At 44.7% G+C, this 15,569-nt stretch overlaps 2 protein-coding genes and 1 non-coding gene across 9 annotated transcripts in view; 2 read left to right on the top strand and 1 right to left on the bottom strand.

Moving 5' to 3' along the window:
* The window catches only part of shank1 (SH3 and multiple ankyrin repeat domains 1), a 60,171-nt gene extending 56,375 nt beyond the window's left edge, over positions 1-3,796 (top strand). For 4 of the 6 annotated variants that reach the window (XM_054760762.1, XM_054760761.1, XM_054760760.1 and 1 more), the window contains one exon: positions 30-3,796. In XM_054760762.1, the coding sequence (XP_054616737.1) occupies positions 30-117 (88 nt within the window). In that variant the 3' untranslated portion in view covers positions 118-3,796. The remainder of the gene's footprint in view (positions 1-29) is intronic. The other 2 variants (XM_054760763.1, XM_054760759.1) reach the window with 1 other exon arrangement.
* Positions 3,046-3,135, bottom strand: LOC129171813 (small nucleolar RNA SNORD88). The gene has a single exon (XR_008566845.1). It is a non-coding gene; the product is annotated as a small nucleolar RNA SNORD88 (small nucleolar RNA).
* A 605-nt stretch (positions 3,797-4,401) lies between the features above and the next one.
* On the top strand, positions 4,402-14,755 carry si:ch211-51c14.1 (protein kinase C and casein kinase substrate in neurons protein 3). Of its 2 annotated transcripts, none has more exons than XM_054760628.1 (10): positions 4,402-4,754; positions 7,789-7,859; positions 12,042-12,198; positions 12,268-12,503; positions 12,700-12,855; positions 12,917-13,092; positions 13,655-13,775; positions 14,319-14,389; positions 14,456-14,541; positions 14,620-14,755. In XM_054760628.1, the coding sequence occupies exons 2-10, from the start codon at positions 7,797-7,799 to the stop codon at positions 14,727-14,729; spliced, it is 1,176 nt and encodes a 391-aa protein (XP_054616603.1). In that variant the 5' UTR covers positions 4,402-4,754; positions 7,789-7,796; the 3' UTR covers positions 14,730-14,755. The 2 variants fall into 2 exon arrangements, with proteins under 2 accessions (XP_054616603.1, XP_054616602.1); XM_054760627.1 differs by lacking the exon at positions 4,402-4,754 and adding an exon at positions 5,164-5,329.
* The last annotated feature ends 814 nt before the right edge of the window (positions 14,756-15,569 follow it).

Below are 15,569 nucleotides of genomic sequence, written 5' to 3'. Positions count from 1 at the left end.
GCTTGACATGTTTTTTTTGGTGTCCTCAGGCTCTCCAGCAGCCCGTTCCCCATTTCGGTCCTCTCGCCTCGGGACGGACAGTCTGAGGGCAGGATGGACGATGGGAGTCGGAGCTGAGGTGGCGAGGGAGCGAGGAAGACGTTGGATTTAGTGAGGGAAGAAGCTTGAAACTGCTGCTGCCTGATGATTCAACCAAGAAGTTGGGAACAAGATGGAAACATCACAAGAGGGGAGAAATAGGGGACAACCTTGCTCGTCCAAACGCACACAAAGTTGACGCCGTGACACCACCGTACAATGACCAAGCAAACCCCCAAAAAACAATAAAAATTCCAACACGAGCTGGAGAAGGTGGCTCCATGCTGCGGCCATCTGAGGCTACGTGCACATCACTGCAGCTTCCAGTCTTCATGTCCTTACCTCACCGCCGACGGGGCTCTGCCGCCCAGTTCCAGGCCCTGTGATTCCCCAAACCACCAACACCCCTCCCGACCCAAAGTTGTGGGTCCTGACATGTCGTCATTTTTAATGACAAACATGCAGACTGGTCACTGTATCACGTTGTAGCAAAAATAAGTGCCCAGACCGACAACATAAAAATGGTACACACTCTTAACACGCCTGCATGCACGCACACACACACAACTTTATGGGACACATACAGGTATATAGAATATATCTATATATATATACGTATAAATATTTGGGACTGCTTTCACCTGTTTGTGGGGACACACGTGAAAGGCTTCCTGTATGGCGAAACCCATTCAAGACTTCCTGTCTGCACTCAAGGCGAGGGGAGGGGCCAGAGGCGGAATAAAAACTGCCATTTCCTGCAATCTGACCACCGCTCCCCCTCCCAGCCCCTCCCACGAGGTACAGACAAATCCTGGAGGAAAGCAAAGCATTTTACTACTCGGATTGTTCTTACACTTTTTATCAGAAGCGCTGACGTTGTCGGCAAAGACATTTTCTTTATTTGACATTACCGTCATCGTCCTTACTGTTATTCCCACATTTGACCGTGAAGATAACGCTGACGTTCTAGAGAATTCTATAGAAGTATTTTTGCATTGATTTATCTACTGGGCTGTTACTTCCAGGTGACGGTAGGAGGTCTCGCAAGCACATTTGAAGTATTTTTTTTCCTTCCATGCTTCAGTCTAATTTGGACAGGAAAAGAAGCGAGACAATGCTTAAAGATGTCTCACCGGCTGGCTTACGTTTGGCTGAAATGGAGTAAAGGGCTCTCTCATGACCTCACAGCCACATTCCACTCGTCATACCGCTTCAGGATCAATCCTCAGTTTGGTGTTCGTGTCACTTTGCTGGTGTGTGAGAGCTCGTGAAAGGAAGGCTGGACTTCAGAATAACAATAAGGACAATGAAGCTAATGCCTGGCCTAAATGCGGTTTGAGATAGAAAAGCTATGAAGAATCTCTGTCTTCCAAAAGAAAAGAAATGAAAACATGTATTACATCTTTATTAACTCCTTTGCTTTCTATACAGTTTGAGCCTTCCTCTTGACAGCCGCTTGCCATTTTCATCCCGATTGCCATTTTTTAGACCAGCATGTTTATGCAAAACCGTCCTGCTTCCATCAGCCGCTTCACACCAGGGGTAGCCCATCCCTAAAAAACCCCAGGAAAAACAGGTACACTCTACTCGCTCCTGGACCAACTCTATACTTTGTTCCTGCAAGTACTTTCTTTTAACACTTTGGGGCTCGATTGCATAGAAAGCAACTTTTTAAGAGAACTTTAAAAAAAAAAAAAGAAAAAAAGATGAAGTGTGGAAAGATAAGTTACTATATATAGATATATACAGTATGTATATGTGATATACATATATACATTCCTATAAATATGAATTTAAAGTGTTTTAAGAGATGAATTGTTAGAATTATAATAAAGACACTCAAGTTTTAATGTTGCTTTTGGATTCCTTCAATGAGACCCATTTGACAGTAATTTCCATGTCAACGTGGTGTAAGACCTGCACATTTGGTGATTTGACTGATACGAAACTGTCCTACACTTTATAAAAATGCCCTTGTGCTTTTAAGTCTATGTATAATTAAAATGCTCTGCTGGAGGTTATCGATGGAGCAGTTGGCCCCTCCCACACTTACAATTGTGGGATCTGACTTCCCAACAAAATGTTTTGGCAGTTCTGCATATTAGCAGAGTTATGACCAATTCTTTATTCTTCACTGTATGGTTAGCGTTTGAAGAGTACTTTAGCATATTACACTTGCACAAGTAAACAATGTCTGAAAATGAGTAGGGAGAAGCAGAATTTAATCCTACCCCAAAGTCAGAACTGTTTAAATACAGGAGTGAAACTGATATTGTATAGGTATGAATGCAGGGTATAGATTAAAACAATTTTATTATACTTTGTGCACACAACAAGAAACACTCCTTTGTGATTTCAAAATTCAAATTTTAGCCATCTCTAGATGCAGACTTGTTTGGAGGTCTCTGCTGAGCGCATCCATGTGCCTGACAGGGAATACCAGTCAACTCCCGTGTCCCAGAAAGTTCCTGTATTTCAACTGTTTATAATAAAAACAAGGAAATAAAATGCCAACATTGACAGGTATGTGACTGGGTCCATGACCAGGTACTCACCAACAAGCCATCCCAGGCCTGGGTCCAAGTCAGTGCTCTAGTATTACACCCGTGTCTGGTCCGTTAATGGTACATCTTTAGGATCTTCTGAAATCACTTTGTCCAATCACCTTGGAACCAACACTTGGAAGTCCAGCACCTAAAAGGGGCAAAAATCGGTCAGACCTATGAACCACTCGCCTAAAAAGAGGAGTGAATAAACTGCACAACTGCAATGTCACACCTTTAATCACCTCCATGTTCCAATGAGCACTCGGCTGCCACCCAACTCACATTGCACCAGACCGCATTGTTCAAGCCACTGGCGGGTGCACACGGTGATGGCCCCATGCGGCTCTTCAGTGAAGACCTGCAAAGACATGCAAAATGTTAGTATGCTATTACGACCCTAAATGTTGTCATTTTAGTCTGATGTCTCCTCAGACACTTTGGCTTGTCAGGCCAAAGATGCACAGAATCTCCATGTAGACTCAGAGCCCAGTGCTGGTCATCAGGGGAGAGTTTCATCTCCAATAAAAAGGTCGTAACCTTATTTTCAAACTACTCACTAATGATTTTTTTTTAATTCTTAAATGGACTCAAATGGTAGCATTTTAGCACCGAACAGGCCAACCACGTGCGCCGAAGCCATATTGAATCCATGCACGTACTAAACTTTACGAGACGTCCTGTGAAAAATGCCCACATTAACGTTGCCTTGTGGATTGACTATCGAAACGGGCAACAGACTGCTATAAACTTGATACGTAGCAGCAACGTAGTTGTATATTTAATTCGGTGAGTCTCTTGGTGCATTTAAGTCTAATTAGCTCAATGTTTCCTCTTGATTTACAGATGTTGACGCTGTAAATTGAGCCAACAGCGGTACATCGCTGTGAATAAAGGCGACGCTTTTAAAGTAAGTTTTTAGCTTTACAAGCAAAAGAACTCTACATTATAACTGGGCTTACCCTCTCCTGCTGAACCTCATGAGGAAATGATCGATGTGCTTCTGCGGTTGCCTTTTAAAGCACACGACGGCTTCCGGTTAGTGTGTGTAGGCTATACTGCCATCGTGTGATGTGGAGGGTGTACTGCACCGCAAAGATCCACACAGGAGGTAACGTTTGATAGCAGCATGAGACAAAACTCAAGTGATTTACAAACCTCCAAGACAAAACCATAGCATTTATTGTGCATATTGATCTTCACTTTTATTAGCATTGCAAGATACCCCCCCCAAAAAAAACATTGTATTGAATTTCATTGGGTAATATTAATTCTAAAAGTCAGGCATGCACAAGTGTAGGGTTGGTGTCATGCAGCACAAGTTGGTGCTCATCCAAATTAGGATGCAGCGCTCTAGAAAGTGGATGGATGGATCTTGCAGAAGTATGAGCTCTCCTGAGTGCTAGTTCTAGTTTTTGCTTATTTATCCCGTATATTCATTTCTAATCACCCATATTAGTTGTCTTATGAAATCAGCCAGTTCCCTTTATATGTAATAATAATTTTATAACTTATAGTTGTTGTGAAATCCTGAAAAATTACATCATGACACGCCTTTATGTGTGTGTAGTGCTCAGTATCGGCCACAAGATGTCGCCATTTCTTCTAAACCAACGGTGCGAGCGCCTCTTGATGCTGCTTCAGGCCTACACGTTAATTCCAGATCTTCACATGCTCATCCAGAACCTTTGCAAGTCACTGTGAGGCCCATCACATCCATTGTATTGTTTTGTATGCATGTTTGCATGACATTGACAGTTTTATGACACTAGCCATCATTTTGTTTCCAAAAACCCCCCCAAAAACAATCCATTCTGCTTGGTGTTGAAGGTGTGTTCCTAACATGTCTTGACTGCACTTTTGGGCGTTTCTTCTGTGTGTATGTGTGCCTGTGTTATTCATTTTAACCACAGGACGCCTCGGTGCGTCCATTGCATCCTGGGCTTGTCTTGTCCTCCACTTTTCATTACAGGATGACTAACGCTGGATTACCGTCTGCTACAACAGCAGGTTCCCGCCAGCGTTGCAACACAGGACAGGACACGACAGGACAAAACAGGACGGGACAGCTGTGGGCTTTCTTCACGGCAAGTTGTGGCAAGGCTAGACTGCACTCGTTGAACATAACATGAGGTAAGACTGGATGTCACCATGCATCCGTGCCCGCATACTCTCTCTCTCTCACACACACACACACACACACACACACACACACACACACACACACACACACACACACACACACACACACACAAAGATGCCGGATGTGTCCTCCAGCTGTGCAGGCTGAGCCCCCAGGGGACCGCTGGGGTTAAAAGAGAGATTTTGTAGGACAGTTAACTTTTTAACAGCCCTCATGATGGACACAAACACATGAAGACAAAGTGTGGACACTTCATTAGGGACATGTGAGTGGACAGGAGACACAAGACGCAACGACACAAAGACCAAGGCGCTCCTGCAGCTGTTTTCGGGGAGGTCGGGAGAGGCGGGAGAAGGGGGAGGAGGGGCAGGGGAGGCTCGGAGGGAGGGGAAAGAGGAGGCCAACTCATCTGACACAAGCAGAGGGCCAAAGAAAGGCAGGAGAGGAGCAGGAGCGACACCGTGCTGGAAAAATCCACGTCAAAAGAAGACGAGGGTTTCAAAGAAGACGAAAAGATTGCATGGAAAGTTTTTCAGGTGCCAAAGAAGCAGAAGAAACTTTGAAAGTAAGCCTTGTTCAACTTTCATGCTATTTTCCTTCTCGGCACAGTGTGCGTGTGTGTGTGTGTGTGTGTGTGCGTGCTGAGTTATGCCTGACAGATGAAAACGGGGGCAGGGGGAGGAGCTAATGTGCGCCTGGTTGCAGGATTCATGCTCGCTCCGTTGCCTGGAAGCTCCACATGAGCTCTTTTTTTATTGGGGAGGCAGAAGTGGTCACTGGAGGACTGTACAACAGTGTGTGTGTGTGTGTGTGTGTGTGTGTGTGTGTGTTGGGGGGCAATGTGGCCTTGAGTTTAAGGATGTGCTGATGTTAGGTGTTTTTTTTTACTGTACAAAGTAGCTTTAACGCATGAGCCGGATGTTCATGAAGCATCTTGTTGCTACTTTTGTCTCATTTCAGGCCTCAGCTACAAACACTACACTCCTAAATACGTTTTTTTGGTTATTTTTCCTCTTCAAGTACTTGCATTCTCACGATGAGTCAATGTGAAGCCCTTTGAAGGACATTTGCACTTGAGCTAACCAAACTTCATTTAAAAATATGACAATTTAACCTTCCTTGGCTGATGAACTGACAACACGAGCGATGACGATGACGACAATGCTGATGACGAGCGGCGGCATGCTTTCCTGATGAATTCGGCTCGGCATTTGACGCAATCAGCTTGTCTTATTGGTGCTTTCACAGATGATAGTCCTGTAAACTCAACGCAGGGTGGTGGTGGTGGTGGTGGTGGTGGTGGGGGGGGGTTTCTGTTGAGTCTGAGAAGCAATGAATTGTGTTTACCTCCACAAGATTTAAAAGTGACTCTGCAAAAGTGCTTTACGCACAGCACCCCCATCCCCCCATGCTACTCGGCGGTATGGATGACAGGACAGGAAGCGGAGGGTCAGGGGTGAAACGGATGGCGACTCATTATCCTCGCGACCTCCTGCAGGGTTGCTTCTCTCCCGCCAGAAGAGGAGATGGGGCGAGGCAGGGAGCATGTGACGCGCCACCAACACGTCAGGGAAATTATTGGACGTAATCGCGGGGCGGAGCGGCGGCAAAAGAGGTTCGGGGGTGTGGGCGGGGGCTTAGCTGAGTGTGCCTGAGGTCTAACTGCTCGTTGCTGAACAGGAAAAGTTTGGTTTTTAGGGCAAAACTGGAAGCTAAACGTGTGAACGTGACGCCGCTCTTGCTGTGTGTGAACAGGATATGAACTTTGACCTTGTTTATTCTAGCATGGCTCGCCTTTCAAAGCTTCCAGGGAATGCAACATTCAAGATCTTACCCCAAAACGGCAACCTTTAACCACAGTTGTTCACGCCATAAGGGAAATAATTGATTGAATGAACGCCACTGCCCCCTAAAGCCCAACCCGTGAATCACAGCCCAAGACTACATATGAAAACACAAAAATCTAAAGAAAAATACAGATTGAGGCTAGCAGTTAGCAAAGTTAGCATGCCTCCTGTTGACATTTTTTAGATTCAAACTCTCTGAAATGTTCACAAACGTCGTTTCCATGATAAATGGATAAATGATACTCCCCTCAAGGGAATGAAGTTGGTGGGATGGGAAGCAGCTGGTCATGCGTTCCCACTACACGTATTTTTACCCACGCATAAATCAGCAAGAAAAAGTGGACATTAAGGCTTCTTTTCCTCCCGCAAAAGGAAACGCAACAAGTTTAAAGGAAATGTGCACTTTCAAAAAAAAATGTTGCCCATCATGCACAATCCTTTTGCGAGACGTGAACACGCACGTCCTTCTCTTTTCTGTGCGTTCTAAAGATAGAAATGCATCTGAAAAGCGGCAGCTAAGAATACACGTAACGGGACGCACCTATTCCGCCAATAACGCCTTTTGAAAAAACCTCCAAAAAGCGCCAACAACGCTCCATTTACATCATGTGACCCGCATATTAACCAAGCGACATTGCAGTTTTTCTTAATTTTTTTTTTGCCATTTCGGACCAAATGCTGCATTTTTATCCGACACCATCTTGTGGGAACGTATGGTAGTGTCAACTGTGACGTCACACATTTTCATCCTCAAATGTTCCCACTATCAGCGTCACTACTGTCTCTGAAAGAAATAAGTAAACACTTTAGCAGTTTTATATGACGTTTCAATGTGTAGTGAATAGTCTCTGATGTTTGACCGTCACGGTAAATGGAAGTATTAATGGAGGTGTGCCCCCTAGTGGCTGCATAGATAATGACAGAATCTTTGTTTCACTTTTCTGTCTTCATTTCGGTGGCGATGGAAGTAAAACATTCGTAAAAATAGCAATAACTTGCCACACATCTTATTCTTTCGTGAGTTTGTTGAAAAATGCAATGTTATGTTGAAGATTCCGCTGCGTTCCTCTGGTGTTGAGTTTGATTCAGGCTGTTCAGTGTCATCACGTGTTGCGTGGCCGCCGATGAAGGTCATAGGTCAGCATCACACTAACTGGACGCTGCGTTCTTCTCGCAGACGCCACCATGTCAACGTTGCCGCCAGCAGATGTCAGTCGCGAAGATGCTAACAACCGCAGCTTCTGGATGGTAAGCTAACGTGTGTGTGCGTGTGGGTGTGTGCGTGTGCGTGTGTCTGTGTAAATGAAAAAACACATGACAAAGTGTGGTGTCCTCAGCAACAAGACTTTCTTTGTCCGTATGAATAGAAGTGATTGTGAGGCCAGACGTCAATGTGGAGTCACTCCTGTTTGTGTTCACATGAGCAACATTTACTGTTGGAATCCTCTTATAATATTATCTTATTGTTATTATGATGCCCTGTGCAGGATGATCATTTCAAAATAATTTTGCCTTTCAACCAAAAAGCGTGACATTCATTAGGGACATCCTCATACACCCCCCGCCGCCCCCAACCCACCCTTCCTGGCCCTGCTTTGTTTGCAGTTTGTGTACTGCGCTAATTGGATGCAGCTTGTGTTTAAGACACGAGCAGTCGTGTAGTTCCAAGCCTTTTCCCAGAATGTTCCGCCGTTCCTTTACAGCCAGCAGCCTATGGGAAGTTTTTATCCTCTAAGCACTTTTATTCCGTGTCCGGCAAACTTTTTTCTGACGTCTGCTGTCATAAAGTCATATCTATTATCGTGAGCTTAGATCGGGCTTCACAAATGGACAGCGCTAGCCCACGAGCTAAAAGCCCGAGCTGTCAACTCTTCAACTCGCACAGCCATCCATCCCTTTCCGGAAAATAGGCGAGTTTTTCCCCCCACATAAAACTCATCTCATTCCCACTAAATGGATAGTGATTTATAAATAGTTGATTAAAACTGTAGCACCGTTGAAATCCCACAATTCTTACTTTTATGTCTTTTTGCGTCGGGATTTCACACGTTCTTTGGCGACCCTTGAACGCACCATCGTTGCTGTAAGACGCAAAAGTAAAACTTAGGTAGAACTTCTACACCCAGCCTCCCATTCCATAGTTCATGGACCATCTTCCATTGTCGCTGATTAGTGGTGAGTAGCTGTACATTTTTAAATTCTTTCAATGTGATGAATAAGTGCGTAATATATACTGTATGTTGTGTGTTTTCACAAGTGAACAGTGGCAATTAAGAAGGCGAGAAGGGGAGGGTTCTGGAGCTGGAGCTAATATCATGATTACAACAGTCACTTCAATTGCAAATGTTGATCTGCAATCGGCGGTAAATGGCAACAAGGGTTTGGAGGGGAAGGAGCGAGCCGTCTGCAAAAAACAGACATGGCTGGTGGTCATGGAGTGTAACACCTGTGAAAAGCAGGGCTCTGCGGTACTGTACATGTTTTTGGGGTGTCTTCACTGTGTTGCACCACATTCATTTGAAATGTAAGATAAGATAATTAGCTTACCTGTTAAAAACACACTATATCCTGTGCTGAAACCCGGGATCGAAACAGGGACCTTTAGATCTTCAGTCTAACACTCTCCCAACTGAGCTATTTCAGCATGTCATGGTGGGAGCTAAAGGTCAACAGGTAGAGTCCAAACGTTGTGGTACGCTGTTGTGGTGGTACATGGACATGAACATGCCACATGGATTATCAATGATTTCAATCCAGTCTCCAACTTTGTTATCTGGTTCTGGATTTTCTTAGTGCTTGTTTTTGTGAGGCCCCCGTGACGTTGCCAGCTATTGTTGCAAAGAGACCACAGGCAACGTCTGCCAACTCAAATATGTTGTCGTCTGTCACGGGCAGTCAAGTTGGTGTGTCCCGTGACATTGACACAAAGTAGACATTTTAAAGCTGCATGGAGGACAAGCAGCGCCACTCTGCCAGCGGATTAGCATCTCCCGGCCTGCTAACTGGTTCTGTGCTTTGTTTCCGTTGGCCCGCGGTTGGATTCCTCAGCTGGTTGTGTTTAAAGCGTCAGACAAGTGAGGAGTCAGTGCAAACCACAACACAGCACACACACACACACACACACACACACACAAACACAGACACACACTTTACACGTCATGTACGCTCATTGTGATCTTCAACCTCCCAAATTCTAGAATAACCTCATTTTTACATTTATGAAGGTTCCACTTTTTGCAGCATCCACATTGGAATCTAAAATAAACACGAGTAAAAATCTCCATGATGTGATATGTTGTCATACTTCCTTTAGGCACCCATTTATTTTATATATATATCTTTTATGAAACCAAAAAATTCTGCTATATAAACAATCACCACTTAGACATTTCTAGGCTTTTAAGGAATTAACTGACACACACACATTAAAAAAGGAACTGTCCCTTTGCCAACATGAACGTGAGCTGTACTGCAATCATCCACGAGAGGGCGATAGTGATCTTGAGGCAGTGGAAGCTGCCATTATCTTGTGAGGCTCATACCTGACAACCCTGTCATTCAAAAATAAGGGACATTTTACAGAAAGTGAAAATTCTGGTCTTTATTTTGAAGATCTGACTTTACCAGCTACAGGATGTGTTGCGCCGAAGATTCCCGGGTGTTGCCGAGCAGACCGGATGCTGTGCTGCTCCGGCAGAGCTAAGGATTTTTTCCGTGAAATTTAAAATACTGGAAACTATAAACACGTGAGGGCGCCGGGAAAGAAGGGCAAATAACGTGAGTTACTCGGTGAAAACCGGGGCGGGGGGGAGGGTAACACATATGGTGAGGCTATAATTAGAAAACGCATATCACAGCCTATTATAGCAATCCTTGTACACCTTGCAAATGGGCTTTCAGGTTATTGATTACCACAGGATTGCATTGTTTTAACATATGTTTTTTCTGATTATTTTGCATCAGGAGTGTCAAAAATCAAAAGATGCAAAGGCACATATATTTTGTAACAAGGCTAAAAATACCTTACATATACATTTAAAGACAAAGCTTTATTATTAGTTTTTAGTATCAACCAAGGGCAGCATAAAGGGGAGAAAAGTTAGGACAATTCCAAGGGCCCATGACTGACAGGGGTCACAGCAAATACGTAAAATAATTTTGCTATTTGGTTGTGATTAAAAAAAAAACATATATAGTCAAAAAACGATTAAAACAATCTCTTGTAATTTGTAGTAAGAGTTAAAAATCCACATGGGCCAAAAGTAAACTTCCATATTGACTGAGCACCCCCCGTAGCTACATGAAATGGTTTGGTCCACTACCGCTTTCATCGTCTCCTACTGCTGTCAGTCTGCAGTTGTGGCAGAGCAGAGGGAAATTATGTAAAATAATGTCAGCGAGTGAAAAAAGGAAAGCGAGAAAGGTGAAAGAAGAGAGGCAAACCAAAATGGTGTCAATATGTGACCCGTTTTTTTTGTAGCCTCGCCAGTTTGTGTGTCATGGAAATGAACTTGTTAGCTTAACGTCCACAATGAAATAAGCTAGCAGAGTGTTAGCATTTCGTGTTCGCCTACATCTCAGCCCTTTACCCCTCCCTGTCCCAGTGAAGACGACGAGCAACACTGTGTTCAATGACATGTCGCTTAGTATCACTGCAGGGATGCGTCTACATGCAGGGAGTCTGGGCGAATTACCAAAAAATGTATATGTTTGTGATGACAGAAATTCAAACACAAATTATTTTTCTATGGGGGGCATCAAGGTAAAACTTTTTCATGGGGCCCAGAATTCCTGTGGGCGCCCCTGGTATCTACATTTCAGCATTTTCTTTTTGCATTATGCCTTTTTGCTCTATTTATTTATTTTTTGACATTATTGAAGCAGTCCAGTCACGGGGATTGTTCTATGCAGTATGTCCAGCAGAGGGCAGCAGAGGTTTTAAGAGCTTTAAGAAGAGCTTTTTTTTAAACATATATATATATATATATATATATATATATATATATATATATATATATATATATATATATATATATATATATATATATATATTTGTTCATATGTCTATCATCTGATGTAGTTTCATTAAAAGTTGAGTAGACTTTAGGTCTAAGAGTGTGGTTCACGTTGAGAGACGCTGCCAGGAAGTTCTCCTGTCCTCCTCACTCGTGTGTCTTCTCTGTCCTCTGGCGCCCTCTGGCTGCCGTCCCAAGCACATCCGTCACATAACCTGTGGCCACTGGTTATCAATTAGAAACCAATTCGGGGCGGGTCGTTTTTTTTTTTTGCTCAATTGCTTGTAAATTTCCACCTTGACTCTCATTCTGCAGACCCTGGTGGGCCTGGTTGGACAAGGTGGGTTACACTTGTAATGTGATGTCTACTCCTAAGTGGGTGTGTCCTAACCTTTGCAACCCCCCCCCACCGCAGCCAGGCAACTACCAGCGCACGGTGAAGCGGACCGAGGACGCCTTCCAAGCGTGCAATGACATCGTAGCGTGCTTCCAGGAGAGGGCGCGCGTGGAACGCCAGTATGCCCAGCAGCTCAGCGAGTGGAGCCTCAAATGGAAGCCCGTGGTGGACTCCAGTGAGTGACATCCAGCAGCAGCGTTCCACCCGGTGCCCGTGACTGGCTAACACACATTCTCTTCCTCAGCGCCTCTGTACGGGTCCCTGCTGAAGGCCTGGCGGTCGTTCCTGTCCTCCGCTGACCGCCTGGCCTCCCTGCATGCCTCCATCTGCCGCTCCCTGGTGATGGAGGACGGAGAGCAGGTCAAGACCTGGCAGAAGGACGCCTTCCACAAGAAGCTCTTTGGAGGCTTCAAGGAGTCCCAGGACGCGGAGATGGGCTTTGCCAGGGCTCAGAAGCCGTGGGCCAAACGGCTAAAGAAGGTTTGCTTCTACAACACAGCTCATATTCACACATAGCTAGCTCGTCTAGCTCCTCCCCTTTAGGTGCCCTACCCCAACAGAATGGTGCCAAGGGGGGGGGGCATGATGCTATTTATATATCTTGCACGTTGCAAAAACTGAATAATACTTTTTGGTGGAAATGGAGAGTTTTACTCCTCTTGTGTGTGTATGGCAGCTGGACAAAGCCAGCCGTGCGTACCACAAGGCCAGCCGTAAGGAGCACGCTGCTAGGGAGCGCGAGACGCGCGCTCAAGGAAACCCGGACATGGCCGCTGACAAGCAGAAGAAGATCCGGGAGGACAGGGAAGTGGTCCAACAGGAGGCTGAGAAAGTAAGCAACTATATGAAGTATTCTGTTGGTCATTGCTAATATACAAACTCTATGATTGCAGGTCCGAGCCCGCTACGAGAAGGTTCTGGAGGAGGCCAACCGCTATGCTCCTCGCTACATGGAGGAGATGGAGGCCATCTTTGACCAGTCGCAGGATGAAGAGCGAAAGAGGATCGTCTTTCTCAAACAAGCCTTCCTCTCCTTTGACAAGCACCTTGACGTCACTACCAATGAGAGGTCAGACAAATCAGACGAATACAAATATATTAGCAGCTTCTAGCTTCTTTTTTGGAGCTCATTGTGGTTAGATCAATCAAAGATGACCAACATGGCATCAGACCTGACGTAGTACCTTGACTGACCAGGTGGAGGCAGCAGTGTGCCGCAGGGCGCCCAGGCTAGCGGTGAATGAAAAAAGAAGAGCTAGGCTAACTGTTAGCTTATCTGCTAACTGTATTGCGGTGGCAATTTCTCGTCATCATTTATACTGCGGCAAGGCTTGTAGGATACATTGTATAAACACTCGTGCTCACTTAGGTCGCCCTTCATTTATGTAGTTAGTTTCACTTTGAGGTTCGTGCTGTCGGCGGCGGTCGCGATTATGTTTGCTTTATTTACGGCTTCTTCAGTCAACTCGTTTCCTGATTGGCTATTGTGTGTCCCCGTGACAATAACAAACCGAGGCACTGACATGACAATATTACTAGACTTTGTCTGTATTTAATGACATTAATAATGCATCACGATACCACAGTGTGTGCTAAACAACACACACAACATTCATGTCTTTCTTGTTCAGCGTGAGAGAAGTGTACAGCGAGCTACACAACACAGTGACGGCTATCGACGAGCAGGAGGACCTACGATGGTGGAAGAACAACCATGGACCTGGCATGCCCACCGACTGGCCGCACTTCCAGGTCTGTACTGTCTTAAATTAACTCAATTTGGCCTGAAACTTTGATATCTACACAAGAATCAGCAATCAGGAGCCTGAAAGGAAAACTGCACTTTTTAAAATTAAAATGTTGCCCATTATCCACAATCCTTATGTGAGACACGAACACATCTTTCTCTTTTCTGTGTGTTCTAAAGATATAAAAACAGCTAAAAGAGGCAGGTAATTAATGCACGGAATGGTACACACCTATTCCGCCAAGAAAGCCCGCTATTAAAACATCTCCAAAAAGCTCCAACAAGGTTTTATGGTTTTATATCCATGCTGTGATCATGTACTAACAGCCACATTCATGATAACATGTAATACTTACACTATTTTGCTCATTTTAAGCATTAGTGGAAAAAAAGTGCACTTTAACAGATCAGGTCGGCCAAAATTACATACAGCATTTTGTGTTTACTTGTCATTACACAGCAAAACATACTAACTAGCTAGTTAAAACATGCTAACTAGCTAGTTAAAACATAACAATCCTGATTTTATTTCTTGGACTGCTGTTCAGGAATGGACGCCTGAGAAGAAAAGCAAAAAAGGGAAGAAGGAAGTTGAGCAGAAAGGAACGCTAGAGAAGAAGTGAGGAAACATGACGGAACGATGATGTGCAGTGATGCGTTCACTGACCTTGTCTCTTCACATTAGCGAGGTGCTGAAGATCAGCGGCGTGAGGGTGAGGGCGCTGTACGACTACGTGGGCCAGGAGACGGACGAGCTGTCCTTCAAAGCAGGTCCGCTTCACCGCCGAGCGCTCTTCAGACATTTGTTGGATGTCGGAGACGACCAGTCAAACTTCTCCTTCCTTGCAGGCGAAGAGTTTGTGAAGACGGAGGAAGAGGACGACCAGGGCTGGTGTCGGGGGGTGAAGGACGGCGGCTGCGAGGGGCTGTACCCCGCTAATTATGTAGAGGTGGTTTAAGGAGGTGTTTTTTTTTTACGTGGGGGGCCGGGGTGGTGGGGGGTGGGGGGTGGGGGGGGGGGGGTGGGAACCACGCTGTAAAAAGACAATGTAGCTGTTAGCCAAAAATCTGTGAAGATTTGAAACCTGCAGACGTTTGAATTAAGAAGTTTGTTTTCACAACTGCCACACGCTAGTGCAAAGATGTTTGTCCTACATTCTCTTCACCGACCGTCGATAGTGGGGTCTGAATACTTGCTGAATGTAGCGACGAACACTGATCCCTCCTGCAACGTCTTCTTCTCTGGCAGAGCAGGTGTGTTAAGAAGCAGAGTTACGATGCCATCTACTGTACGGACTTGGAGGGACGAGCTACGCTCCCTGGACAGTCCCGCTATAATGTGTTTATCAGCGAGGGCCAACAGGTAGCGCCAAATCTATTTGTGGCAGTCTAATTTTATTTGTGGCGGGCTTCCACAAATAAATGTATGGGAAAATTTAAACAAACAAAAAAGACAACCTACTTGGAGTAAGAGCGAAGGCTGTCTGGCGTCCCGGTGCAAATCTATGTTGTGTATTTCTATGTTATCGGAAACATAATTTGCATTGTTTTCATGTCAAGCTAAGCAGACTCACGCTGGTTCACTCTGTGTGATGGATTACCGAGGTAAACCACAATATTGGTGCTTCTTTTTTTTTTAAGTGTTATTTTATTGCGCTTGGAACAAAGATGACTTTAATGTAATTGTTTAAATAATAGTAATAACAATTTAGTCAGAAACAGCTTGTTTAAAAAAAAAAACAGGCTAAAGGTAGCACCAGTCAAGACTGAAGTCAAAATGTTAAACCACTTTTCTTCCT

Source organism: Dunckerocampus dactyliophorus, chromosome 18, assembly GCF_027744805.1.
Source record: "Dunckerocampus dactyliophorus isolate RoL2022-P2 chromosome 18, RoL_Ddac_1.1, whole genome shotgun sequence".
Classification (NCBI taxonomy): Eukaryota; Metazoa; Chordata; class Actinopteri; order Syngnathiformes; family Syngnathidae; genus Dunckerocampus; species Dunckerocampus dactyliophorus.
Note: the sequence above shows the minus strand (reverse complement) of the source record. Positions and strands in the feature narration are given on the sequence as shown.

Coding starts and splice junctions, on each gene's coding strand:
- si:ch211-51c14.1 (XM_054760628.1), top strand. CDS start 7,797: ATGTCAACGTTGCCGCCAGCAGATGTCAGTCGCGAAGATGCTAACAAC. Junction 7,860..12,041: donor ACAACCGCAGCTTCTGGATG/GTAAGCTAACGT, acceptor CCCCCACCGCAG/CCAGGCAACTACCAGCGCAC. Junction 13,093..13,654: donor GACGTCACTACCAATGAGAG/GTCAGACAAATC, acceptor TTTCTTGTTCAG/CGTGAGAGAAGTGTACAGCG.